Raw genomic sequence first — 26940 nt, 5'->3', positions numbered from 1 at the left:
ACAAGCTCGAGGGTCTTCGCTGAGCCTGGGTGACCAGCTAGGGCCGAATCGTGTCGCATCTTCATGATCTTTAGCCGAGCCTCGGCGTAGTTCGGCACATAAGTGCGATCGTCGAACGTGAGGAAACCCCTTGAGTTCCATCCTCCCCGAAGTATTAGAGGGGATCGCGAACTACGGCGTAGTTCGGTGATTGATCCTGGTTCCTGTACGTCATCGTGACACGTTGGATGGGAACACTCAGCGCAAATGACTCCTAATAGCTCTTTTCTAACCTCCTCCACTTCTCCATCTTCCTGTACCCCAACAATCAGATCCATGGAATCAATAAGGTCATTCTCTCTTACTTCCTTTGTCCCTTGCAAAGCACGAAGTAGGTGTTGTAACCCAGAGCTAGTGCCGTCGAGTTCGTCGAACTTCGGCAACCCTTGAATAAGATTGCTCTCCTGCACCATGGTACTTCCTTTTCCAGAGTGGTAGTCTGCTCTTCTCGATAGTCCATCCGGCAGTGTAGCTTGTTTCCCAGGTCGATACACCATTTTAAACCTAAAGTTAGAAAGCTCTTCGACCCACCTGCCCTGCCTCGGGCTTAACTGCTTCGGTTCCATCCAGTATGTCAAGTTCAAGTGGTCCGTGAGAACTGTAGTCTCTACCTGTAATAGTAAGTGCCTCCTTCTTCTAAAAGCCTCAACAATAGCTAGTAGTTCCTTCTCGCCTACCGTATAGTTTAACTGCGCCGCTTGAAACGCTCCTGACTCGATTGCTACCGGATGTTCTTGTCCTAACTCGTTTACCTGCGATATTATGAAGCCCCACCCGAAGAACGAGGCATCTGTCTGTAGTAATGTCTTCAACGAAGGATCAAAGTGAGCCAATACCGGGGCCCTACACATTCTATCCTTCAACTCTTTAAAAGCTCTTTCCTGCTCCATACCCCAGACAAACGGTACATCCTTTCTTGTGAGATCATTGATCGGTTTAGCAATCCTGGAGAAGTTGGGGACGAAGCGCCGATAATAACTAACGACTCCCATAAATCCTCTGCTCTCTCTTAGGTTCTTGGGACGGGGAAAAGACACAACAGCGTCGATGTACTCTGGATTACTAGAAACTCCCTCCCGTGAGACCACAGGACCCAAGAAGACTACCGAATCCTTTTCAAACTCGCACTTACTAGCCTTGACGAACAGATTCGACCTTCGAAGAACTTCGAACACCTTCGCCGTAGTTCCTCTCAATTCTTCCAACGTCTGACCATAGATGAGTATATCATCTATGTAGACAACCACTCCCTTCCCCAACAGTTCTCTGAAGCTTTCATTCAGAAAATGCTGGAATACAGCAGGAGCATTTCGCAGACCATCTCGAACAACAAGAGACTCGAACATACCGTACTGAGTCCTGAATGCCGTCAGGTGCTCGTGTCCTTCCTTTACCCGTAGGAGTTGATAAGCTCCAATCAGATCTAACTTGCTGAAGTACCTCGCTTTTCCTAGCTCTTCGGTTATCTGACCGATCAGAGGCAGTGGATAGGCATCGGGTATCGTTGCCTCGTTTAACTTTCGGTAGTCAATGACCATTCGCCATTGACCCTTTGCTTTCTTCGGTACCAAGAACATCGGTGATCCGTAGGGCGAATTACTGGGTCGGATTCTTCCGGCCGATATTTCGCGATCTAGGATGTCTCTCAGCGCACTTCTCTGATCTTCTCCGAGTGAGTAGAGTGGAGCAACCTTCAGGTTCACCCCCTCCTTAAGCTCAAATTCCAGATCATACTCCCTTGAGGGAGGTAGTTCTTCACCTCCCTTCCTCGGGTTAAACACATCAATGAACGGATGATATTGTTCAGGAACCACCTGATACAATTCCTCCTGTTCCTCCGGACTCAGTTCATCCTGGTCATCTTTGTCTCGGAGATCTATCACGTCCGTCGGAGTTGGCAGCCCTATGGCCGCTAACTTCGCCGCACTCGGTGGGGTTGGGATGGGGAACTTCATCGAGTTGTCTCTTCCATCTAGAACAACCCCTTCCTTCCTCATCCAATCCCACCCTATCACAACATCTGCATCGCAGAGTGTTGTTACATCTAGACGAACAGATCGCACTTCGGCGCCCTTCGTCAAACTAAAACCAACTTCGACAAACTCGGTGATAGGTCCAGCGACACTAACCGAGCCATCAAACATGTGAACGGGTACGCTCACCTGATATCGTCTCCTTCCTACACCTATCTTCGCCGCTGCTCTAGGGCTTATATACGAACATGTAGCCCCAGTGTCCCAGAGCGTAGTTAGCCTAATTCCATTAATAAAGATGTCCGATTTAGGTTGATCCCTAGAAGTGGAAGAGATGAGTAGATGATTATCGACATTGCATGAACAGGGGGTACTGAGTGGTGTATTTTTGTAAGCACAATCCTCTGACTCCATCAGCTGTGTCTCTTTTATAGGTTTGGGAATGGTGGCCGAGAGAATATGGCGGACCCGCCGAGCCTCGCCTACTGCGACAGGTCCTCCTCTTTTCCCTGGTCCTCTTCCATCTCCCCATCTCCCCCAACTGCGTTCAAGTTCCTCCTCTGTCCTAGAGGTACTGCGTTCCCCCCCGATCCTCCACCACGTTCGCCGAACTTCTCCCCCCACGGCGGCAACCATCCGACCTTGACCTTCGCTGCCCTCACCGGGCAGTCCCTCAACCAATGTCCCTTCTCCCCGCACTCAGTACACTTCCCTTCCTTCCTCCTTGCCTCCCGCAGATCGGGAGGTGGCCTAGGCCATTGTCGGCGAAGTTCGTCGGCATTGGACGGAATGTTCTTGACCTGCGTCGACGTAATAGTCCCTTGTACCGCAGACTGCGCCGAAGTTTGCCTCCCTTCCCCTCTTTTCTCCTCTTTTCTCTCCATCCTCTGGCCATCCACAACTAACACTTCTTTTACCCCTGTCTCCTTCTTCTTCTCCGAATCCTTCTCCACTTTCCTTCTCCACAACCTGTTGTCCATGGGAATAACAAACTCCAATAACTCCTTGACCGTCCCAAAAGATTTACCATGTCTAGCAATTTCATCTAGGAGGTGTGGTTTCAACCCTTTCTTGGCTCGGTCAACCAGGTTTCCGTCATCAGACCACTTGAGTATCGCCACATGTCGTTGAAAGGCGGAGAAGTACTCCGAAGCTGACCCAGTCTGCCTTAGATCGTTAAGCAATCGAGCTGCGGTTCCTTCTTCATCCGGCTCACCAAAGTTCGTCTTGAGATATTTAACGAATTGATCATACTCCACAAGGTAGTCAGGAAGAGGTCGTTTAGCAAGATCGGGTTGGACGGCGAGAAGAGGTGTTTCGCGTAAATGAGAGATCATGAAGAAGACTTTCTTAGTGTCGTTGGGGAAAAGATGAGAGTTCAGTTCGTAATGGATTTCACATTCCGACAGAAATGCGGTCAACTTGTTCCTCTCTCCTCTCCAGAAGTCCGGATTAGGCAGTTTTTTTCCTTCCGTGGTTCGCCAACTACGCTTGGGGTCGCCAAAGTTTGCCGTCCCATGGCGTACCTCACCCCTTCTGATATCCCTTCTGCAATACCGCCCACCGTCTCCCTTTCTCTTCTCTGCTCCCACTCCGCCCTACGCCTTCTCTCTTCCATCATGTCTTTGTTCATATTCGCCACCATCTGCATCAAGGCCAATATCACCCCTTGTGTACCTTCTTCTCTCAAGTCCGCCGTACTTCCAGTGTTTTCTGGCCGCGGGGTTTGATCCGATCCAACTGGGGATCCTATAGGTGGGAGGGCATTACCCGAAGGTGTAGGAGGATTAGAAGGTAATGGTGGAGCGAACTCATCTCCTTGAATTGATCCCCCCACACTATCCTCCACTCCAAGCTGCTGCCCCATCGCTCTGCTAAGCTCCTCCAGTGCCCTCCTCTCGTTCTCCTCCATCCTGTCTCCGTCCCTACTCATACCTCGCGTAACTCTCCTATCTGGTTCCATAGAATCTTCGTACTTCTCCGAGGTTCGCACGGGTCGTCGGTAAGAGCGATCCTTGATACTGTCACGGCCGTCGAACAACTATCTTCTGGCAGACCAACGGTCGACGAACCTCGGCTAACTTGATGCTCCTGAGTCGAAGTCTCACCCAACCGAGAGGGCGCAGACGTCGAAAGGAGTGTAACTACGGCGTACTTCGGCGTAGTTACTCTAACTGGGGTTTTGTTCTACTGATGGCGATGTATCTCGAATTGTATATAGCTATCTCTATCTGTTTTTCACTACTGACAACAATCAAGGATCGCTGAAGAACTTCAGCGATCTTCTCAGCTAATATTATCTACTCCTCCTAGACGTTCATCCAACCCTCTCGCGCTTTGACGTACTTCAACGCACTTCGTCCAACTTCCCCGAGCCCTCGGCCATCCTCTTCCTCCTTCGACTAACTCCGCCTAACATCGCCGCACTTCTGCTCCCATTGTCCCTACTTAGCCTAACTCCGTCTAACTTCGCCGTACTTCTGCTCCCATTGTCCCTACTTGGCCTAACTCCGTCTAACTTCGCCGTACTTCTGCTCCCATTGTCCCTACTTAGCCTAACTCCGTCTAACTTCGCCGTACTTGGTGTCAGAAGTCCTGAGTTACGTGTAGAGTAAAGAGGTTAAGGCGTGATGGGGTTTTGATGGCCAAAGGAGGGTCATTGTTGGTGGAGTAATCGAGGTGTCACGACATAGTTCGTGACAAGAGGTGAGATCAATGAGGCGTTTCTTGATAGGTGTAGCATCGATTGCCTGACTGTTACAAATGAGCTCTTGATTTTCTGAGGTTAATGAAGACTCTGAAGAATGGGCTTCAAGGGAAGGGAGTGCAGGAGGAGTTGAGGGAGGAGGAGGGAGCAGGCGGTAGACTCGATTGGGATTGAAGGGGTGGAGTCCGGATTTGCGCCATCCAACTGCAATATTGTCTGGAATCATGGCTTTCTCTCGAGCAGTGACCAAGTCGGCAGCCCATTTGGCTTTAAAAATTGGTCCGGAGTCATATCATGCCGCAAGATCTGCGTACTTCATGAGGTGACACTTGAGGGGACTGAAGATGCCGGTATCAAGAGGTTGGGTCAGATGTGAAGAATGTGCAGGAAGAACCATAACATCAATGGATTGCTCAATACAGAAGCTGATAAAGTCTGCTTTGAGATGACTACCTGTCACGGCCGTCGTACAACTTCTGTCACAGGGTTGTTTCTTCGTTAACTTCCTAGGACCGACGGTGTCACGCCTGCGGGTAGACTGCGGTAGCAAAGGACTACCTTGGTAACTGAGGGGTTTAGTCTCTGGCTCGTGGACCTTGGTGACTGCCTTAGGTACTGAGGGTTCGAGAGGTTGGGTTAGAACCAACTGAGTGACTTATCAAACGAGGGTAAGGGAATTGAAAAGATACATTGCTGAAGAAGAAAACTACAGCACTAGATAGGGTTTAAATACTAAAATCAGCCTTTTCCAAGAGGCTCGTGCAGACCTGCGGAATACGAGCGCTCTGAACCGTTCTGCACTGTCCTGGATGCATTGCCATGCATCCCACCGATTACCACTGATATCCTACGATGCCATATCTGCGTTTACCTACGTCCTACTATGATATCCTACGTGATGCGCCGGAAACCGGTGACTTTGTCGAAGGTGGTCGATGAGGAACTATGAGGAACTATGCAGAACATAGAAGAGCTGCGAGAACAAGAGACTGAGAGATTATGCCTTACAAGGCATCAGAACAGAGGAACGAGAAACTAGAGAAGTACTTGGAGCTTATGCCTGTCAGGCATGAAAGCACAGGAAAGATAGTCTTGGGGTTAATGCCTGATAGGCTTGAGAGCAGAGGAAGATATGAGAGTGGAGGTTTGAACTTGTGATTATGACAAGTCATTATTTGATAGTGTCATTCATGACAGACGGCCAATAACTTCGTGGGCTTTGACCTTGAACTACCTCGTTGTTCGAAATATGAAATAGGTGCCAATAACTTCTGGGTGTAATAACTTCGTACTTTACTAACTTCCATCACTAAGACAACAACCAGAGATCGTCAAAGATCTCTGGGAACTTCGGCCCTTAAGTACTTCGTCCTTCCCTAACTTCTTCAACACAGAACTTCGTTCAACCCGAAGTCCCGAGCTTCGTACCTTACAAACTTCGTGCTTCCCTAACTTCATGTCTCCCTAACTTCGTATCTCCCTAACTTCGTATCTCCCTAACTTCGTATCCCCCTAACTTCGTATCTGACTAACTTCGCCCTCGACGAAGTTAGCCTCCTAATACCCTCGTGGGTGATGAAGTTCATGAGAACTGGATCGTTGATGGCGAACTGATGCCCAAAGGAACCTCGTTGATGGGGAAAGATGATGTCACGCGGCACCGCGTGACAACTTCCTTCTAATAGACCGACCGTTGACGAACCTCGGCTAACTTGACGCTTCAAAGTTGATGTCTCACCCAACCAGGAGGGCGCAGACGTCAAAAGGAGTGTAACTACGTGTCACGAACTACGTCGCGACACCTCGATTACTCCACCAACAATGACCCTCCTTTGGCCATCAAAACCCCATCACGCCTTAACCTCTTTACTCTACACGTAACTCAGGACTTCTGACACCAAGTACGGCGAAGTTAGACGGAGTTAGGCTAAGTAGGAACAATGGGAGCAGAAGTACGGCGAAGTTAGACGGAGTTAGGCTAAGTAGGGACAATGGGAGCAGAAGTACGGCGAAGTTAGACGGAGTTAGGCTAAGTAGGGACAATGGGAGCAGAAGTGCGGCGATGTTAGGCGGAGTTAGTCGAAGGAGGAAGAGGATGGCCGAGGGCTCGGGGAAGTTGGACGAAGTGCGTTGAAGTACGTCAAAGCGCGAGAGGGTTGGATGAACGTCTAGGAGGAGTAGATAATATTAGCTGAGAAGATCGCTGAAGTTCTTCAGCGATCCTTGATTGTTGTCAGTAGTAAAAGACAAATAGAGATAGCTATACATCGAGATACATCGCCATCAATAGAACAAAGCCTTAGTTAGAGTAACTACGCCGAAGTACGCCGTAGTTACACTCCTTTCGACGTCTGCGCCCTCCTGGTTGGGTGAGACATCGACTCAGAAGCGTCAAGTTAGCCGAGGTTCGTCGACCGTCGGTCTATAAGGAAGAAGTTGCTCGACGGCCGTGACACTACGGCGTACTTCGGCGTAGTTGCTCTAACTGGGGTTTTTCTCTGATGGCGATGTATCTTAATTTGTATGTAGCTATCTCTATCAATATTTCACTACCGACAACAATCAAGGATTGCTGAAGAAGTTCAGCGATCTGTAAACTATCTATACTTCTCCTCTCTTCTCATAGAACGTCACTCAACTCTTGTACAGCCTCGCGCTGAGTCCTCTTCGCTCAACTTCGTCGTACCTCGCCGTATCCCCGATATCCTACTCCGCTCACTCCGACTAACTTTGCCTAACTTCCTCTGCTCTGCTCTCCCTCGGTTTCCTTCTCCTAACTTCCGCCTAGTTCTCCGCTAGTCGGGGTTATCGTGACAAATACCCTCTAGGATCTCGTATCTTTGCCGTAGTCGGTCTCAGTGGTTCAGGTGGTGGTTGGCAATGGTGAAAGGAGGGTCGGTGATGGTGGTTGTCAGGGATGTTACGACGTGGTTTGTGACAGTCTTCAACAATCTCAGGGACACTACTTGGGGTGCTTCTCGACAATACAGGTGTGTTACTCTCTGCTGTGACTATATTGCTTGCCGGGGTTGACTTCTCAGTAAGTGTAAACACTAGATGTTCCCCTTTACGTCAACATGTCAATTCACCGCCTTTGAAAGAAAAGTGATCGGCTGTCGATGAGCCTTCGCAAAGATAACTCTCAACTAAGCGAGCAAGGTGCCAATTAGAAACATCTGTTTCATCCATTATGTCAGTTTGTGATTGAAGTGTGATTTTTTGCCGTGCAAATTAGGTCAAGTAAGAGTGGGTTGTGTAGTAAGAACTGGTTTCCCCTCCTACCCTTCCAAACCCCTTTATATCTCTTTCATGGAGGATCTGGGGGGTGGGGGTGCTAGTCTTCCCTGACACCAGCACCGCATTGTGGCGGTGGGGTTCTGTCTTTTATGATGTGATATTGGATGCGGTGCGGGTGTATGAAAGGTCGGCGTGAACGAGGGATGAAGGGTCGTGGGGAAAGATGGTCGCGAAGTCAACGCGACGTCATCGGCACAATGGTTGGAGCTTATATAGCTTCATCTCATCATGAAGGCTAGATATTCTCATTAAGTCGACTCGCATGTTTTAGAATCCATCGTGTGAGAAAGTGACGTGAGGGAAGAAAGGAAGGATGAGGCGGTGAGGAGTGGAGGAAGCCAGGAGGAGCGAGGTGGGGTGAGAAGAAGGAGAATGTTGACCAAGATCCGGCCGTAGATTCTCTTTTTACCCTTCACACACCCTTCTTACATCGTCCGTCGTCCATAAAGAGGTTTGTGGCCCTTGTAACCTCGTAAAACATTGATATGCATGTTAAGAAACCAAGTGATCTCGGAGACGGAAAAGGATGGTAGTCAGGTACCATCTGATTTGATGAAACGCACGGAGGTTTGATGAACAAAAAGCTCCGGTGTGATATTCACCATCACTCTACTTACGCGTCTCTTTACCTTCTTTCCTATTCTTTAACACTCTGTGAAGTGATATAGTAGTAAATCTCCTGTCTCATTTCATTTCAACTCGTTGTGTGAAGAAAAACCATAATGTCAGAAATCTCTCCTGAACCTGTGGAAGTTGTGGAGAAAACCGCCGGAGGTGTGGAAGGGATGGAGGAATGTACGAATACCGAGGATCCAACTACGAAATATTCGAAGAAGTATGTTGAGGAATATGGAGATTTTACGATTATATCTTCTGACGGCGTTGCGTTTTCTGTACATACTTATATGCTACAAGCTCATAGGTAAGCATGATCTGCCCTTCATTTCCCTTCGCTACATCTGTAATTCCGCGATTCGTTTCTTTCCGTGGGGTGGATATGATTCTCTTTCCGCCTATAACGTCCTCAATTCTCGGCTACTTACGGGATATGGAAGACTGGCCGGATGTCTCCTAGCATCCAAAGTTGAAGCCATATTAATTCGCAGTAAAACCCTCCGCGATCTCATCGCCTCCCCTTCATCCCGTAAACGAACTCATGAAGGTGATCCAAAAACCTTAGAAATAGAATTAACAGATGAAGAATTCGAAGATTCCGATACACTCAACTGGTTTTTCGATATAATCTACGGACAAAGACTTCAAACTCATTATCCTGAATTCATCTACGATACCATCGATTGTCTCCCAGCTCGATTATTTCGTCTCGCCAACAAATATGATTGTCAAATCGTAATGGAAACTCTCAGTTCACATTTCGTTCGTTGTGCCATTCAAGGGATAGAAGGTTGTTGTCCACTTATCATGTTTATTCTCGCGGCTCAATTGGAAATGCCAATTTTATGTTCGGCAATATTGAGAGGACCCTTAAGGAAGTTAGTATGGAAGAATGATCAACCTAGAGGAGTACAAGGTGCTTATAAGTTACATCCCGCCGCAATGCCTTGGGATCACTTCAAATTGTTACCTACACCATACCATTTTTATCTTCAAAGGGCTTTGATCGACTCATCCGCTACACCTTCAGCTCCTTTTGTTCCCACCAATCATCCAGCGGGAGCATTCAATTTACAACCGGGTTCACGAGCTCCGACACCTTCATCTACACCAAATCCTGTACAAGTGCATGCTCATTGGGATAAGGCGGTTAAGATTTTTGAAGGTGCGACAAAGATTCAAGGTCAGATACCGATTGATATTCCTACAAGTGAGTCGGAGATTTCTTGGTTAGTTGAGGTAATGATAGCTCATGTTTAGATTTGTATACTGTACCTATTCCTGGGTCTATGTGAGCTATGTCTTTGATCGATGATGTTTGGTATAAAGTTGTAGTTGTAGATGGATGGAATCGATGGATAGAGGGTGCCACAGAGCCACCGAAGCTCGTTCCCTTCCCCACCACCCGTATATCACACCTCCTGACTATGTACATACTTCATGCTTGTCTTGTACTCTATCAACATACCTCAAGAAGTCAGTTGTATTCATAATTTTAACTAAGATTAGCTCCCCATGCTGCTATACCAGCACCAATCGATCTTCAAGTTTCGGATGATTGATCAGGTCGAAAGGAGTTTTATATCTCCCCTCCAGCCAATGTCCGTCCACCGGTGTGTACTGTGATACTGTATCTGCGGGTGACAACTTCTCCTTCTCCTTTTCTTTCTCCATCTCCCTCTCACAACCTCACTACTATGCTCACCCTTCTCAAACCTGTGGACTCTTCCCGCACTTGATGTCGTAAGCTCACATGTGAAATTAATGATCCCCGTTCCGATTCCCAAGTTTCACGCCCATTGCCTACGTTGACTGACCATCTACTCTGTGCCTATGACACTGATCTCTTCGTTTCATGTCTTCTTTTTTTCTCTGCTTCCTCTCTCCCCTTCACTCATCCAAGCTGACCTTATACGTTCCTTGAATTACTTTCCTTATCCTTCTGACTACCAAGCATTGCCTCGTTGTTTCGTATGGGATGTGGAAGTTGAGAAACACATCTGATTTCGGAAACATACCTTGTCTTCTTTCTTTGTTCAAGTTGAGAGACTGTGCTCCCACATCTTCCCCTTCAACCCAGCAAATGACCATAGCGGATCTCGGACAAGCCAACAAACAAGATCTGGAAGAAGATGGAAGTACGGAGGATATGATAGATCTGGGAGGAAAGACTGCCGTGGAAGAGAAGAAAGTCAGGACAGAGGAGGAGGGTAGAATAGAAGAACGAGGTGGGATAGCACCTGATGGGCAAGTATTGCCGGATTGGTTATCATACATTCAAGTAAGCTGACCAGTTTTTGAATCAGGTCGAGCTGACGAAGAAGGTGACGACGACCATCGATGGAGAAGTTTTCACTACTGGTACCATTGTGAATTTACCTTTGACTTGTGAGTTAGGGTTTTATTTGTATTTTATTTTTTCTTCAAGATATGTGTGAGGGGAGGTAGGGCTGATATGGAGACTATGGTCCTCCTATTCCACTGGGAACAGACTGGGTTTATGGAGGTTTAACTTCACCTGCGTCTACACCGACCGCAGCTTCTATAGACCAAACGACTTCTGCTTCCCCTGTCAGCACTTCGACCGAGGAGATCACTACGGCCCGAACGACAACTCGATCCGCTTCTAGGATATCTTCACCAAGTCTGGCTACCATATCATCAACTGTATCGCAGACTACCCCATTTCCTTCATCTTCATCATCTTCATCATCGTCCCCTTCGTCGAGATCCTCAGCTGTTTCACCCTCCTTCTCTACGTCCAGCACCACTCTCAGTCCCGTCTCATCCACGTCATCGGATCCTCTCCCTAATCCATCCTCGACAACAGCATCCTCCATCTCTGCTCCGTCTCCCTCCAACTCCCCTATTTCTTTTCACTCATCCCACCTGATCCCACTCCTGCCTGCCATTTTGGTTCCTCTTCTGGCAATCCTACTTCTTCTCCTACTGCTCTTCCTGTGCTGGCGTCGTCGATCTACATCCGGTTATTCTACATCTCTGCAACCTCCAAGAACCTCTAAATTCTTCTCTGTGCCTCGCAGTGTCTCTAACCTTCGAACGCCATTCGCTTCTTCCGCACCGGATCCAAAGTCACCGGATGAAAAGTCTGCCCTCCTCCCTGGCTTTCTGGCCCAGCACCATCGACAGTCATCCAGTAGCGTGGAGATGGATGATGAGTTGGCGGGATTGGTAATACAGAACCAGTCACTTCTTCATCGCCTAAATTTGGGTCTAGGAAGAGGAAGACCCTCTTCTCGGAGGGTGAGTGGGAATACGGTGGAAAAGACCGCGGGACTGGGACTTGGAGTCGGTCCTGCGGCAAGAAGGAGAACTTCAAAGGGCTTACCCCGAAATGGTAGCGGTCATATAGATCAAGCTGACCAGATGGACGAGAAGGCCACAAGCAGGGGAGATAAATTTGTGACAGATGGAAAGGCGAGAGGGGATGTTTCGATTGAACCCAGTGGTGATGATTCCGGTCCAATAAGTTCTGGAAATGAAGACAACCTATTCTTCCGTCCTCCAGGTGAAACGATTTCATCTCATGGTACGACAGATGAATCTTTCTCCATACGTAGTAGTGGAGCCAGTATCCCCAGTCGAACACGTTCCCCAATAAGGACTTCATCTCCTCTTTCAGGAGGATTATTTCCTTCTACCTCTCAACCAAATCGAGCGACTTTCCTTGGTGTTCAACATTCCTCCTACAGCTCCCAGAAAGGTAACAAAACTGACGACTCAAGAGAAGAAGGGAGTAAGAGTAGTGATAGTCATTCAAGTTCTTCAGGAACTAAATCTTCGTCTTCAAAAATTCGTCCTTCTAGATTATCAAGAGAATTAGCTCAATCCATCTCCCCAGGTAGATGGCCATGGGGAACTAAAGGACCAGGATCGAATTCAACTCAAAGTAGACAAAGTTCTTATAGTATCAATAATACTAGAGGGCAGCGTGGATTGAATAATGGACAAGGATCACATAGTACTGGAAGCGGAGGAGGATCTCATAGTACGAATAGTGGGTCAGGTTGGAATGTTGGAGTACCAGAAACACCTTCTACGGGAGCTATGTTAGATGGTGATACTGGTGATTTGGGGGAGTTCGGAGGTAGATTAAGAACTAGATGGGGGGAAGAAAGATTAAGGTTTCCTGCTCCTCCTGGATTAGGGAGAGATAGTTGGGTAGGGACTGAAACGGAGGAATCGTGAGTGGATCCACTCCTCCCCATCACCACCACTATTATCCATCCCGTACTTCAAGCCTGCAGTGTCCCTTGGATGACCTGGTTGTGTTTTGTCACCTTTTCTCTGTCACACCTTCTCTTTCTGCTGAGGCCGCACAGATTTCTGTCCATCTGAAACCGAGTCCATACACACAGGTGAACGGTAGTAGGAAAATCTATACGTTCCTTGTTAGAGAGCAAGAGATGGGGATGAGGAACTAATATAAGATATCATACGGCTCTATCCGGAACATCCTCCAATCCACCTTCATCCACCCCTTACCTAGGTCAACCAATCTCACGAGACGACCCCTCATACGCTCGTGCACCTTTATCAGCATTCGGTACACCTAATCCTTCTCCACCAAGATTAATCTCTCCCGCTCTTCCTTCCACCCCATCTCCCGGTGCTGTAAATACCGTTCTCCATTCAAAAGGAGAATTAACGCCACCGGTACCACAATTACCAAGAGGATCGAGTCCTCTGTCTATTCTTCTACCTAGAAGAGGATCTACTCCTCCGTCTCTTCTTTTACCTAGAAGAGGATCTACTCCTCCTTCTATTCAATTACCTAGAAGAGTCTCAACATCCTCATCTTTGCTGCCACCTCAACATTCTTCACCTCCACCAATACCAAGAAGTAGAAAAACCTCTTCGCCTGAACGACACACCAGGAACGTTTCTCCAGAAAGGGAACCTTCACCATTACGCAACGTTGTCATTTATCCGTCCCGGTTATCTTTCCCCTCTGTTCCTACTCAACCCTCAAGGTTGACCGATGGTCAAGTCTCAAATCTTGACAATTCACCGCCGAAAGATCGGTCAGGAGTATCACTCGGTCAGCCATCTCAGACTACGTCGAATGTCGTCAACTCCTCCATTCCCCCGGACCCTAAAAGTGGTATACCTGAAGCCTCGACCACGAATCCACAACCTATGGAAAGAAAAATCTCTTCCAGGATAATTGCTGCTGAAACGAACCCACACAATGTTCGTGTACCACTACGTGCAGCGGAGAAAGAGAAAGAAAAAGAGATACCTAAAGCGACAGGATCAAGAACAAGTTGGTCTTTTATAGCTCATGGTATATGGGGTACTTCATCAACTTCTGATTCTGGACATACTCGTGCATCTTCAGAGAAAGTCGGAGGGACAGAAGATTCTCATTACACATTAGGTCCAAAAGTCACACATCCAATGTTACGACAAGGTGGAAGAGTTGAGTCTATCGATTCGGATTATCATACTGGAGAAGAAGAGAGTTTAATCTCTCATGAAAATACTTCTGAACTATCGGAAGTTCTTCATGAACAACCGGATAAATCGAAAACCCCTCATGAACAGACCAAGAATCCTTTCACTAAACAAGTCGGAAAGATGAATGTGACAGACGACCGAACAAACGAAGAATTAGTGAAGAGAAGAAAGATTGACACTGCTCAGAAGGGCACTGAAGAAATCCAAGAAAGATTGAATGTCGCTCCACCTTTATTTCAACTTGGCAATGGAAGTATAGGATCAGAAGAAAGACCTAGAGAAAGTTTTCAAGGAGAACCAAGAGTTGTGAGAGAGGAAAAAGGTGTGAGGGTGGTTGATGATATTAATGAATTCGGAGTTCCTTTAAGGTCTGTTAGTAATCCTGTGAGTCACCTTTTTCAACCACTTCTCGTATCTTCCAACCACAAATCTTTCCCTCTTAGAATATCACCTCTATGTCTCTTTTTCGATTGTCGACTGTCAATTCTTGACGATTACCTCTTTCAAGTAGATAGATGGCCCCACAGAATCATTGAAAACCTCCCCGTACCATCTACTCTTGCCTATCTTCTCCTCACAGTGATAGTGATGACCTTATGAAGATAAAAAAGAGAGGATATATGACACACCCTCTATAAGATGGGAGTCTATGATCCAACTTTAATGAACCAATTTGGTTCTGAAGGCATCCATCATTACTAAACATCATCTTTCACACTCTCATGATTCTATAGGGACCACAACGATATCATCTACATATCGTATTATCTCATAAACCTGAAAACGTGTTTCTTCTTCTCGCCGTACGAAATCACCCATTTCCCATCATTTAATTTCGCATCATCTGGCATTGTCTTGAAGGATTGAAGGATTGAAGGACTGAGGAGGGGACAAGTCAGAAAAGGAGGAAGAAACTAAGTTTCAGGTCCAAGTATCAAGAGAAACAACACCTTCGAATCATAGTCAAGAAGGATCTATTCATTCTGCCGCTCAATCTTCCGGATCGGGTCATTCACAAGATGTCGATCCGGTCAAAGCTATACGTGGAAGGTGAGAATTGTCGATTTTCTTTACATTATGTAGACTCTATCTATCAACACTTTCCTCAACTTGAAAGACTTTTCTCACTTTTGATCAACTCAATATAATCACATACTTTATATCTACATCTATCATTTGCATCAAGTGAGTTTATAGTGTTCGCTGATACGTAGACGAAGTCAAGGAACCGTTCTTCGGACATCTGGTTTAGTCCCTCCTCGTGAACAACAAAAAGCGTAGTCAAAGATTTCTATCCTCTTCTCCTTTATACCATCCTGTAATTTTGGTACCACAAAGACCACGATGAACGGTTTGTTTTGTACGAAGTAAACGATGTTTGTTCATACGAATATAAATGTCCTATACGACCAATATGATCAATTGAAATGTGAATGTCACAAAGAAACATGAATACATGAAGAGAACGTGGATGTTACGACTTGCAAAAAGTGAAACAAAGGACAATTCACTGCATTTACCCATTTATGCATATCATTTGGTATCAGTTTCAATACCTCTTTGTCTTGCTCCACTTGTTCTTTCCACTATATCAAACCGTCCTTTCGAATGCGGCATTTTCCATAGATTCCGACTGGGGAATCTTTGCAGTAGGTAGCAGGTAAATGGAGCTGGCAATAGTGGTAGGGTGACAGGTGTGGTGCGAGTTACTTAGAGTACAGCAGGTAGCATAGGTAGTGATAGGGAAGAATGGGGAAAAGTGCCACACTGCCACATTCCATTCCCTTCCCTTCCTCTTCCCCCTCGCCTCCACCTCACCCAACTCACCCCCTCTTTTCATACGATACATATCCTACATACACTCATCTGTTACATCAAGACCGTTCACAATGTTCGGAGCTATAGTAGCTGGTAGACTTGTGTAAGCTCTTTCTCCAACACACTACCTCCACAAAAAAGTACTAACGGACAGACAGTCAGACAAACTTACAACAAGTGTTAGTTTTTATCTCAACTTCTATCCGACCTTAGGTTTCGTTCATCACCAACATAAACTCTATTCACATCGAGTCATATGTGATGATACCCAAATCCTGTTGGATAAATCTCCGTCATGAGTTAGCACTGTTGAAATCACTCTGTGTCATGATCGACAGTAATAATCCTCTACCCCCTGCAATCCATTGTTTGACTAAGAGAACTACATACTGTTCAAGTCTTTTGGAATATGATCTCGAAAAGGGACAAAAGTGGAAAAGGTTTAGACTGATGAGTTAAAGAGACGATACTCATTTTATATTTCCTATAGAAAATCCACACGAGGTGAATCATATGACGGTGTTTTTATTAGGTACTAGTGAGTCTTCCTCTACCTCACCCTCTGTTCCCTTTCTTTATTCCCATTCCCGTGTGTCTCTCCCACAGTGTGGAATTGATCATATGTTCGCCCTTCATGACTTTCAACGATATCTCTCTTTTGGTGTTGTCAAAAGAGTTGCTTGATCTTTTGATTCACTCTCATGATGTGTTCGTGCGTACTGAGAGTATGTATCATTCGAAGGCTTATTCAAGGAAATATGGTGGATTCGATGTTGACTAGCAGTACCTTTTCCTGAAGGATATGGAGCTGGAGTACATTTTGCTTGGCCAGGTGGAGATTATATTCCATTAGGATAGTAAGTTCATCCACCTTTCTCTTAGTTTCTCTTTCCCATCCCCATGATCTCTCCCCCTCTCTCTCCTCTTCGGCCTCAAGCCCCCTCCCAACTCCGAACCTCTTCCTTGCCCACAGCATGGTTTTCCTGTGGTAGTCCCGTCCGTTCCTCTCAACATCGACACCTCTAATCGACCTGGAGCACTGTCTACTTAGTACTCACATTGCAAACTTTCATGATAGATAAACCCCGTCATATGATGTTCATCAAACTCATGAGCAGTCTTAGCAACGATAAACCTTCTGCGATATTCCGACTTCGATCCTCTTCTTCATCTTCTCTCGTCCCTACTCACGGTCATCAAGCTGCATATATAGGGATCGAACTCATACATTTGTCCCAACTTCGCATTATGATAGAATCTAGTGAAGAGGATAAAGTGAAAGGGAAAGAAGTGGCGGCGAGGACTGATGTGGGGTTAGTAGCTGAGAAAGTTGTGAAGAATGTGAGTTTTCATCCACTTGTCATTCTCCAAATCTTTTGTTCATTGTAAATCCTTCACCCTTCAAATCTTCGTTTTCCATCTTGTGGGTCACTTTTGGGTAATCATGGGGTGATGTGTCAATTACGTATGACTGATGCGTGTGATATCGCTTCGGATAAGAATTGACAGCAGCTTTTCAATTATCTCCATTCATTTGGAGGAGAGACGAAATTGACGTGAGTTCTTACTCTTTTTGACCCCTTTCCATCACCTACTATGGTTGTGGGGATGAGTGTATGAACCTGGTCAGTGATGATAAGGCGCTGAGATTTAGTCCCGAAACACCAATCCCACTTTCAGTGTTCGAAAAGTGGTACTCTAACTTTCTCCGGAAGATCGAAATGGATCGCGGGGCGTCTTTCCTCGATCGAGAGGAGTAGATAGTATTTTACCCTTGGGATTTTTTTTAAAAAAGTTATCAGACTGGTTCTTCTTTATCACTTATCGTTTTTCTACAATTGTCAGACCGGTTCGTCCTTATCATTCATCGTTTCTATGAAGTTTTTTGAACCCATTCGTCTTATCCAAAACTTGTCAGACCCATTCCCCCTCATCATAAGTTACTTTTGTTTCTATCAGTGACTCCGACTCCATGACCACGTACTCGTGTCTTCTCGTACCCCATCCTTCCCAATTAGTCAGAGTAGAGAATTTTTTTGAATCCCATGCATCTTTTATATTCTCTATGACAAATTCTTTTATGACCAAATATACCAATGAGATGCCTGAGAAAGCTCTCACAATGTGATTTCCCTCTGTTGATGTCTTACTCCCGCAAGATGCTCATAAAAACATTTTCCCCCGATATAGAAGACGTAATCGAGTAAGAAGGTCACAACGATATTCCACCGTCGATGACAGAAGAGTAACAAGTGGACGACGAGCGTCAATGAGATGAACGGCATTTGATCATATCAATAACCTAATAATTTCTTTCTTAAACCTTGAGCAATCTCCTCCCTTCTTTCTCTTCTCCAAATTTCGACTTTCCTCCAACCGTCTAATTCTTTCTTCTCAAATTCTTCCCATCCCTTTCCCCTCTCAACTCCCTCCCGTCCCTTTCCCCTCTCATTCCCCTCCACCTCTAGACGCTCAGTACCTTCACTTTCCTCTTCTTCCTCCTCTCGACTTCCCAATTTTCTGCCCTGTTCTAGTCTCGCCAAACGATCCTCTGCTTCATCCATCAATCTCATCAAAAATTCTGAATAGGTCCATTCGTACGGTGCACCGAAAACAAGTTTTTGTCTCATTGTCACTACTTTTCTAATCTGTGCATCTTGTTTCTCCTGGGTGATCTCGATGGGTTGGTTCGTTCGGGATGGATCAAGACCCGGTGTTAACTTAGATCCTTCGAGATCTGTTCCAGCCGTTTTGTCCTCGTGACTGGCGACAGCATGACCATTGAGTCCCGAAGTACCAACGAAATCCGGATCTTTAATATTATCCGGACCGCTGATAGGAGCCGAATCGTTATTAGAATTCAGGCTTTTGACAGGATCCGATCCACCAACCGAATGGGGACCTTTATTAGTGGAAGTAGTGGAGAAATGAGCTGAATGGGCGGTATTGAGGGAGGAAGATGGTACGGATTTAGAATGAAGAGTGGAATTAGAGGATTGAGAATATGGATTACTAGGGTTTAGAGGTAATTCCGGATGTTTTGAGAAATCAGGAAGTTGATCAGACCATAAGAAAGAAAATAAACGTGCTTGGATCTCTGCGAATGGGAATGGAACGATTTGATATTCTATATGTCAATTGTGATCACTTGTATATATCGTTTAACGAGGAAATCCGGAGAAGGATAGATTTGGTCAGAAAGGATTTTAAAGATGATAATTTATAGATGATAAATATTTATATTGACAAACAAGAACATAACCAGAAAGGTTTCGCGGTCAAATCGATCACCTGCCGGTCCGGTGTTCATGTCAGGTTCAAGTAGTTGTGGTACAATATGAAGATGACTGTGTGATGGAAGATGACTGTATATTGGAAGAGACATAATGATGGAAGATACAGAATAATGGAAGAAACAGATTGACTGGGAGAAAAAGAATCATGTGTGAAATCACTGGAAAAAAAGAAAAGTTGAAACTCACGTAAAACAGGAAAAGCAATACTATTATCATTTTTCAAAAACAACAACAATTCATCTAATCCTTCCATTTTCAATCCTTTCAAACCACCAATTTCATCCTTCCAACCATTTTCTCTTTCCCCATCATCGATATAACTTTTTAAAATCCCATTAGAGATCCAAGGTTCATCAGTGGTTTTACAAAATGGTAAAGAAAAATAATATCCCGTAGCGAAGATTATAACATCCACATCGGATATTTGTTGGTCATCTTGAAGATTGATTATACCTTTTGTATGATTCGTTGTTGATGGTGAAATTGATTTGATTAGAGGAACGAATTTTATAAAAGGTGTCCATGGTTGATCAGGAGTGTTTGAATATTGTGTTTGAGAAGATGCTGAGAGATATACTTTTGTATATTTTTCATCATCCGTTGTGATGTCATTCCCCGATGCTGGTTGGTCGGTTTGAGTCATCGATGAGGTCGATGAGGCCAAAGTCACCGTTGAACGTTTGTCCGTAGGTGAGGTCGATGATATGTTTGACGATAAGGAAGGGTTGGTAGAAGAACAAGAAGATGTTTGTTGATTCGATTGGGGTGGGTTTGAAAGATGAGAAGAATGTAAATTCAAAGAAGCTATTTGTCTAGATAAATCAGAACCAGAAGCGAAAGATCCAACTACCATAACACTCTTCCCTCTGAATTCCTCTGGGTCGAGAAAATATCTGGAATGTATTATCTCCCCTGGAAATGAAGATAAACCAGGTATGGAAGGTATGTATCCTTCAGCATAATGACCGTTTGAAACTACTACATGATCGAATGTATCTGAGGAAGTTATAGAGGTTTTGAGGTTGATAGTTTGGATGGTCCATCTTCGTACGCTGTTTGTATCGGTGGATTTGGGAGAAAGATAAAGACGTGTGACACGGGTTTGAAATTGGATATGTTGATGAAGAGAGAATGTAGAGGCGTAGGATTGTAGATATTTAAGAATGGTTTCTGTTCGTTAACTCTACGATGGTCTTTGAGTTTATTCCTTTGTATCGGTATTGCGAGTGAATCCGTGGTTGACTGTGATGCCGGGGTGAATGCCAGTCTTGCGGAAAGCTAGGGAGAAGGTGATTCTCAATCAGGAGGGAGACCAGGGAGCTGGAAAGAATAGGGGACAATTTGAAAGAGTGGGGAGACGATTGAAAGAGTGGGGGACAATTGGATAGAATGGAGGACAATGAGAAAGAAGAGGAGCAGAAGAGATGACAGATCATATAGAACAAATGAAAGAGAAAGACAGGTGTGAAGAATGATGGAAGACAGATGAACGGTAGCAGAGAGAAGGGAACGGAGAGCGGGGAATAGGGAATGGGTGAAGAATGTGGGAAGATGACCAAAGTGGCCAGTTGGGAAAAAAAGGGTGAAAACTCACTTCGATCTGGAAAAGTAGTCGTATCAGGTGGAAACAAATGATCACGATAAGCCATTAGATCCTGTTCATCAGAATTATTCATTTCTCGTCATACCTTTTTTCTCACACCGAATCCTATAGTGGCCCAGCGGACAGTAACAATCACAGCCACCTGAGAGATTGTTGATGAAGACGACCGTACCCATCACAACTTCCGGGCCTATCGAGACGATTGGTTATCCAGGACTGAAATGAGAGTAGTTGAAGAAAACCAAAGATGCGTTCAAATGAGAACATACGTACATAAGGTAAATTAGTCCTTAAACCATGATACATAGGAGAAGGATCCGTTCCAATTGGAGGATAAACAATTATAGAATCTTGATCATTTTGATGAATATCTTTCCTTAAATATTTCTTTGGAACATCATCGGAAAGCCTGGGAATCAATAACTTCCTCTCCGTACTCTTTCCGCTCCTCCAGAGTTAGTATCTATTCCCCGATACCAGAGAAAATATCAAGGAATACGGGTACCCCGTTCAAGCCAAGTACCCGTAAAGAAGGATACTCTAATTTTGACGGTTGTGGTCTAGGAAGATCTCTCTCATTCTAATGGTTGTGGTCTAGTAACATTCCTTCTAAGGATGGTTATATCCGTAATTAGCCAGTCCAATGGACTGAATATGAATTGCTTTCAAAGTGAGAGGATGGAGTTTGAAGAGACAAAGGTGACATTTGTGAGGAATACTCGTATACTTATTTTCACAGAAGGAATAACTACTTAGGGGGGACAAGAGAGAAAGAGAAAAAAGAGAAGAAAAAACTTACCATACACCTCCAACATCTTCTTTACTTTCATAACAAACTACCTCTACCGATCTCCCCACACGTCGGAAAGTATCTATCAATTGTTTTATACTTGTTAATCCTGATGCTCCTGCACCTATGATAGCGATACGTTTACGTGTCATTATGTCGTCTTGTTGTCTTTTTATCTTGTTATTCCTTCTTACTATATGGCCTTATCACAGATGTGTTCACCGTGGATCCACTTTAAGGAGATGTTGAGAGATCTTGATTTGATTCCTCACTTCCACTTGAAGTTCAGATGTTGAGATCTAATTGATTGTTAAGATGGTTGAAAATCTTAGGCTGTGAGCTAATGCTTAAGATGTAAGTGATGGAAGAGGGAGAGATAGATATTTTGACGAAGTCCAAGTTAGGTGTTCTTATCTTTTCGGTCTTTTCCGATTCCCACATTGAACAAAACTCGCTTTGTCCGATGACACTATGGGTGCTTTTATATATGCTACGGGTATAATTGCATCTCCTCTGTCGCTATGTGTTACTGTCGTAAAGTAGAGACGATGAGATGTAAACGTAATAATGAATTGCAGATCATATCATACTATAAACACACTAAAGTCTAATGATTACTTACTTAAGCCAAGATGGTGCGTATACATTAATCCTTCCTTATACCCGTGAGTATTCTACACAGGTATATCAAGACTAAAAGCCGGCCATCCCCAATGTGGAAACTTCAAGACCATACTCCAGAGATGGTTTCATGACTTTTCAAAGACATTCACTTCCTTCAACAACATCACCAACCCTACCCCCCAACTCTTCAACCTAGTACCCCAAAACACGTTTCCTCAAACCAGCTCCCAATTCCGCTCTCCTGACAATACGCCAAGGTTCGACCTTTCTCCAATATTCCTCTGAACCTTTTTCAGCTTCAGAAGTGATAGACATGATATAATCCGTATAAGCCCATTCGTATGGTGCGGGAAAGATAAACTTTTGTCTCATTGCGTATACCGTTCTGACATTATGTTTGATTTCGTCTGAACCGATTTCTCTTTCTCCTTCTTCTTGATTATCACTCGTAGTTGTCGATTCCCCGACCTCATTCTTCTGCAGTACCAACGTAGAAGGATCGTTGACAATATTGGAAGGGATATTTAGGTTAGAGCAAGGGTCGGAGAATTGAGGAAGAGGTGTATTGGAAGTTATATCCTCTGCAAGTTGGTCGATCACCGATACCGATATTTCCTCTGATAAAGATACTTCAAGACCAGAGGTTTTCGAATTTGAAGATGTCGATGCAAAAGAATGAATGGAAGGCATGGATGGAGACAGTCCTCGTGAAAGAGAAAGAGGTGAATCCAGAGATGGATTGGTCGGAGAAGGGGTTGGAGGTGGAGTAGGAAGTGTGAAATATGGATTACCAGGATTAGGTGGTAAGGTTGGATGTTCAGGAAAAGAAGGTAATAATCCTGCCCAGAGTAAAGCGACCAGACGAGCTTGGATCTCCGCGAATGGGAATGGAACGATTTGGTATGCTACTTCATGAGCTCTGTTCGAATTTCATCGTTTCAACCCTGAAATTTCGGATTTAGGGTATGATATTTCTCTTCCATAAGACATCATCTCGACAGGAAGTCGATCCGATACCACAATCTTGAAGAGTGGGTATATTCCCCTTATTATATACCGCCATGTTTCACGAGTTCACTTCGAGAATATGTAGTTCACTTCGAGAATATGTAGTTCACTTCGAGAATATATGGTTCACTTCGAGTTCGAGAGTTCATAGTTCACGTCAAGAATATTTAGTGACTCGTCCAGAATATACCATGATCATAAACCAAGAAAGAATGATCGGGAATAGATTGATCCCAATTCTGGGAATCAATCATGAAGTAGAATAAAGAGAGTTGATAATCAGAAGAAAAGTGATATTGTGAACAACTCACGTAAAAGAGGGAAAGCGACGCTCCTATCATTTCTTAAAAACAATAACAACGCATCTAAATTCTTCATCATAAAACCTTTCATACCACCTTCTTCTTCTTCCCATCCACCTTCTCTTTCTCCAGCTTCGATCGTCCCATCTAACAATCTTTGTGATTTCCAAGGTTCATCAGTCACTTTACAAAATGGTAAAGAACAGTAATAACCTGTAGCGAATATTATTACGTCTATGTCTGATAGATCATTTTCGGTAGGTATAGATTCAAAGTCGATAGTTTGTATGGTTTCTTTTAGATTGTCAATTTGTTTGAGAGTTTGTATTCCGTCTTTGGAATGATCAATATGTATCCCGTCTTGTGAATGATCGTTATGTATCTCATCTTTTGAAGAGTCAATATGTACGCCTATTTTTGGAGAGTCTATATGAACGCCTGCTCTCGATTGGTCGATATGTTCTTCATCTTGTATAACCCCGTTTGGACAGTTGGTACTTTGCTTGAAATGTATCACACCTTTTGGATGATGGACAGAAGGAGGAGAGATGGAAGAAATGATAGAGACTAGGTTTATATGTTTAGACCAAGGTTGTTCTGAAGATAAAGAAAAAGCAGTTTGAGGTGTTACGGAAAGATAAACTTTTGTATAATTTTCATCTGTGGGAAGGATTTCTCTTTCCACTTCCTCTCTTCCCACCTGATCATTTGGATCAGACTTTCCATCCACATCTTGTTTCTGTGGTATGATGTTGGTTCCTCGTTTTCCTGAATTGATATCGATTGATGAACTTGACAAACCACTTGTATTCCTCTCAAGATCATCACCACATGATGCATTTTCCAAGTCGAAATCGTTTCCTTCAAGAGGAGAAGAGGAATTGGGAGAAGAAGATACATTCGGACTGATAGGAGTAAGAGGTATTTTAGAAGAAGATGGTTTACCTCGAGCGAGAATCCTTAAATGAGAAGGTAAATTTAAACTAGCTAAATGTCTTGAAGTATCTTGTCCAGAAGCAGAAGAACCAACTACCAATACCGTCTTTCCTCTATAATCTTCAGGTTTATGATAATACCTCGAATGGAGGATTTCCCCTGGGAAAGTTGCGAGACCTGGGATGGAAGGGATATGTCCGTCGTAGTAATGTCCGTTGGCGATGGATATAAAGTCGAACGTTTCTTCGTTTTCTTCATCGGTTAAAAGGTTTTTGGATCGTAGTGTCCAGCGACGGGGTAGGATTGGGTTCGACGAGCTCGACGGGCTTGAAGATGGATCAGGGGAGGAGTTTGATTGTGTAGTGAAGGGGGAGTTTGGAGATGGATTGAGGGTGGAATCAGAGGAAGAAGGGAAAGAGGTGGAGGATGAGGGAGTGGAAGGGGTCAAGAACAAACGTGTGACACGGGTGTTGAATCTTATAAGTGGATAAAGAGAGAAGGTTTTAGCGTATGAAGATAGATAATCTTGTATGGTTTCTGATCATTACTCATCATACTTCATCTTCGTGGGAGACGATTTGAAAAGGGGGATCATGATGAATACGTTTCTTGCCAGGTCCCAGATATCGTCTCAAGTTCAAAATGACAATGACTTGGTGAGGAATGAAGCCGACAAGGAGAACGAGAGGCGTCGTGACTCGTGACAGGTGGAAGTGAAGTGTGGTCCGTTGCAAAAAGGGGAGCTCGACGCTGGGCTGGGGGGGGGGGATGAGTACGTAGAGAAGGAAGAGGGTCAAAAGAGATAAGGGCACTCACGACGATCACCAAATTCCGGAGCATCAGGTGGAAAAAGATGTTCCCTAAAAGCCATAAGGTCCTAAATATCAGACAACCCATCTCAGATAAACAAGAATGTTCAAATTGATTCAAACGAGGAAGAATTTCATCCAGATACATTTTAAACTCAACCAGTGTGAAAGTTGTTGAACTTTTCATGAATTCAAGAAACGTCTGGGTCATGGGATATCCTTCAAAGTATTCACCATTGCTCGAATACAATAAATATCAGGAGACCAAAGCGGTGACACTATAGCAGTTCCGAAATCAGGAAGGTAACTTGGGAAAGAGGGAATCACAGAAAGACTTAGAAGTAAAAGAACAGGTGGACGACAAGAAAGGAACATGTGGAAATGTCACATAGAAAGGTTGACTGACTCACAGAAGGTACATTCACCCTCAAACCAGGATACATAGGAGAAGGATCTTTTCCCTTTTCAGGATAAACCAAAACAGTTTCTTCACCCTTTTCAGATTTATGATTTTTCTTTTGATAAGATTTTGGTTTTTCATTTGAGAACCTGTCAAAGTCAGTTTCGTCCACTTTATATATACCAGTGAGTATGGTAATCTCTAAATCTCATCAGTCATCGATGAGAATTGAAACGAAGATCAAGTCGCCTCTTCAGCTTCCTAGATACTTACACACTTCCACCTGTACCTTTTCGACGGGAGAAGAACGAAGAGATTAAAATGATATATGTGACAACTCTCGATTTTCAAAGTCTACGTTGAATAGAAGTGTTAATGAAGATCTTCTAATATAATCCAATTGGGACGATAGTGAAAGAAGACCAATGGAATTTCTCATTTCCCACTTCATCCCTCCGGAATACAGTGAACATAACAATAATCACGAAACTCGTTCTTTGAACGAAACCCGACAATAAGAGAGAAACAATATTTAATTAGACTCACCAAACACCTCCAACATCCGAATTACTTTCAAACCCCACTACTTCCACTTCTTCTCTCTCTACAACTTCAGATCTACTAAAAGCATCTTTAATCTGTTTGAGAGAACATAATCCAGCAGCTCCGAGTCCTATGACTGCTATTCTTTTCTTGTTCTTGAACCCACCTTGTGACATCTTCTCAATCCTAAATTCTGATGAACCGTACAGAGTTCACGGGTTGACTTGGGGTTGAAGTTTGAGAAATTCGTATTCGACCTTCGAGGTCGGGATGATGGAAGTATCTTGATCCTAAATACTCGATAAGTTCTGGGGGGAAGGACGATAAGGTGATACTTTGTACCCACGAGTGTATTAACTCTCTCGATAAAGTATTTCGATATCCGGCAATACCTACTCTTGGTCCGATGGAAAGATGATAGGCTAATAACCTGATGTACCCAAAACCTTGTTCTCCAACATTACTTCCAGTTGAGATGATAGTGAGGAAAAACTAAAGCCTCTTATGTCCAACTTCACTCGATCCCCTTTAAGAGAACAGTGAGGAAACTAAAGTCTCTTATGTCCAACTTGACTCGATCCCCCCGATAAAAAACCAATGACAAAACTCTGAATTCACCCAGATTCTTACGATATATCCAAAACCTCCCTCTACTCGCCTCTCTTGAAGATACAACGGAGCAGTTGCCATGCGCAAGCA

General features: G+C 44.4%; 6 protein-coding genes across 6 annotated transcripts; 3 read left to right on the top strand and 3 right to left on the bottom strand.

The window, feature by feature from the left end:
• Window positions 1–2494: 2494 nt before the first annotated feature.
• Window positions 2495–3924, bottom strand: TREMEDRAFT_65807 (uncharacterized protein; the record flags this gene model as incomplete). The annotated part of the gene is made up of 2 exons (XM_007007885.1): window positions 2495–2899; window positions 3577–3924. 2 exons carry the CDS (start codon window positions 3922–3924, stop codon window positions 2495–2497), a joined length of 753 nt encoding a protein of 250 aa, XP_007007947.1.
• A 4814-nt stretch (window positions 3925–8738) lies between these two features.
• On the top strand, window positions 8739–9926 carry TREMEDRAFT_65806 (uncharacterized protein; the record flags this gene model as incomplete). Its single annotated transcript, XM_007007884.1, has 3 exons — window positions 8739–8938; window positions 9123–9841; window positions 9892–9926. 3 exons carry the CDS (start codon window positions 8739–8741, stop codon window positions 9924–9926), a joined length of 954 nt encoding a protein of 317 aa, XP_007007946.1.
• Window positions 9927–10714: 788 nt separating this feature from the next.
• On the top strand, window positions 10715–15393 carry TREMEDRAFT_65805 (uncharacterized protein; the record flags this gene model as incomplete). The annotated part of the gene is made up of 6 exons (XM_007007883.1): window positions 10715–10912; window positions 10956–11019; window positions 11093–12836; window positions 13083–14496; window positions 15038–15162; window positions 15327–15393. 6 exons carry the CDS (start codon window positions 10715–10717, stop codon window positions 15391–15393), a joined length of 3612 nt encoding a protein of 1203 aa, XP_007007945.1.
• Window positions 15394–16001: 608 nt separating this feature from the next.
• Window positions 16002–17690, top strand: TREMEDRAFT_35429 (uncharacterized protein; the record flags this gene model as incomplete). Its single annotated transcript, XM_007007820.1, has 7 exons — window positions 16002–16033; window positions 16089–16109; window positions 16392–16468; window positions 16712–16787; window positions 17049–17271; window positions 17443–17486; window positions 17585–17690. 7 exons carry the CDS (start codon window positions 16002–16004, stop codon window positions 17688–17690), a joined length of 579 nt encoding a protein of 192 aa, XP_007007882.1.
• A 534-nt stretch (window positions 17691–18224) lies between these two features.
• Window positions 18225–21759, bottom strand: TREMEDRAFT_13077 (uncharacterized protein; the record flags this gene model as incomplete). The annotated part of the gene is made up of 8 exons (XM_007007808.2): window positions 18225–18331; window positions 18476–18578; window positions 18804–19057; window positions 19413–19847; window positions 19965–20396; window positions 20821–20881; window positions 21103–21238; window positions 21629–21759. Coding segments are annotated over 8 exons (1659 nt in total), but the record flags the coding sequence as incomplete, so codon positions are not given.
• A 676-nt stretch (window positions 21760–22435) lies between these two features.
• On the bottom strand, window positions 22436–26417 carry TREMEDRAFT_65802 (uncharacterized protein; the record flags this gene model as incomplete). Its single annotated transcript, XM_007007882.1, has 5 exons — window positions 22436–23148; window positions 23563–25026; window positions 25306–25366; window positions 25709–25847; window positions 26245–26417. The coding sequence occupies 5 exons, from the start codon at window positions 26415–26417 to the stop codon at window positions 22436–22438; spliced, it is 2550 nt and encodes an 849-aa protein (XP_007007944.1).
• Window positions 26418–26940: the final 523 nt, after the last annotated feature.

This window comes from Tremella mesenterica, assembly GCF_000271645.1.
Source record: "Tremella mesenterica DSM 1558 unplaced genomic scaffold TREMEscaffold_16, whole genome shotgun sequence".
Lineage (NCBI taxonomy): Eukaryota > Fungi > Basidiomycota > Tremellomycetes > Tremellales > Tremellaceae > Tremella > Tremella mesenterica.
The sequence above is the reverse complement of the archived record's forward strand: the minus strand, read 5'-3'. Positions and strand labels throughout refer to the sequence as shown.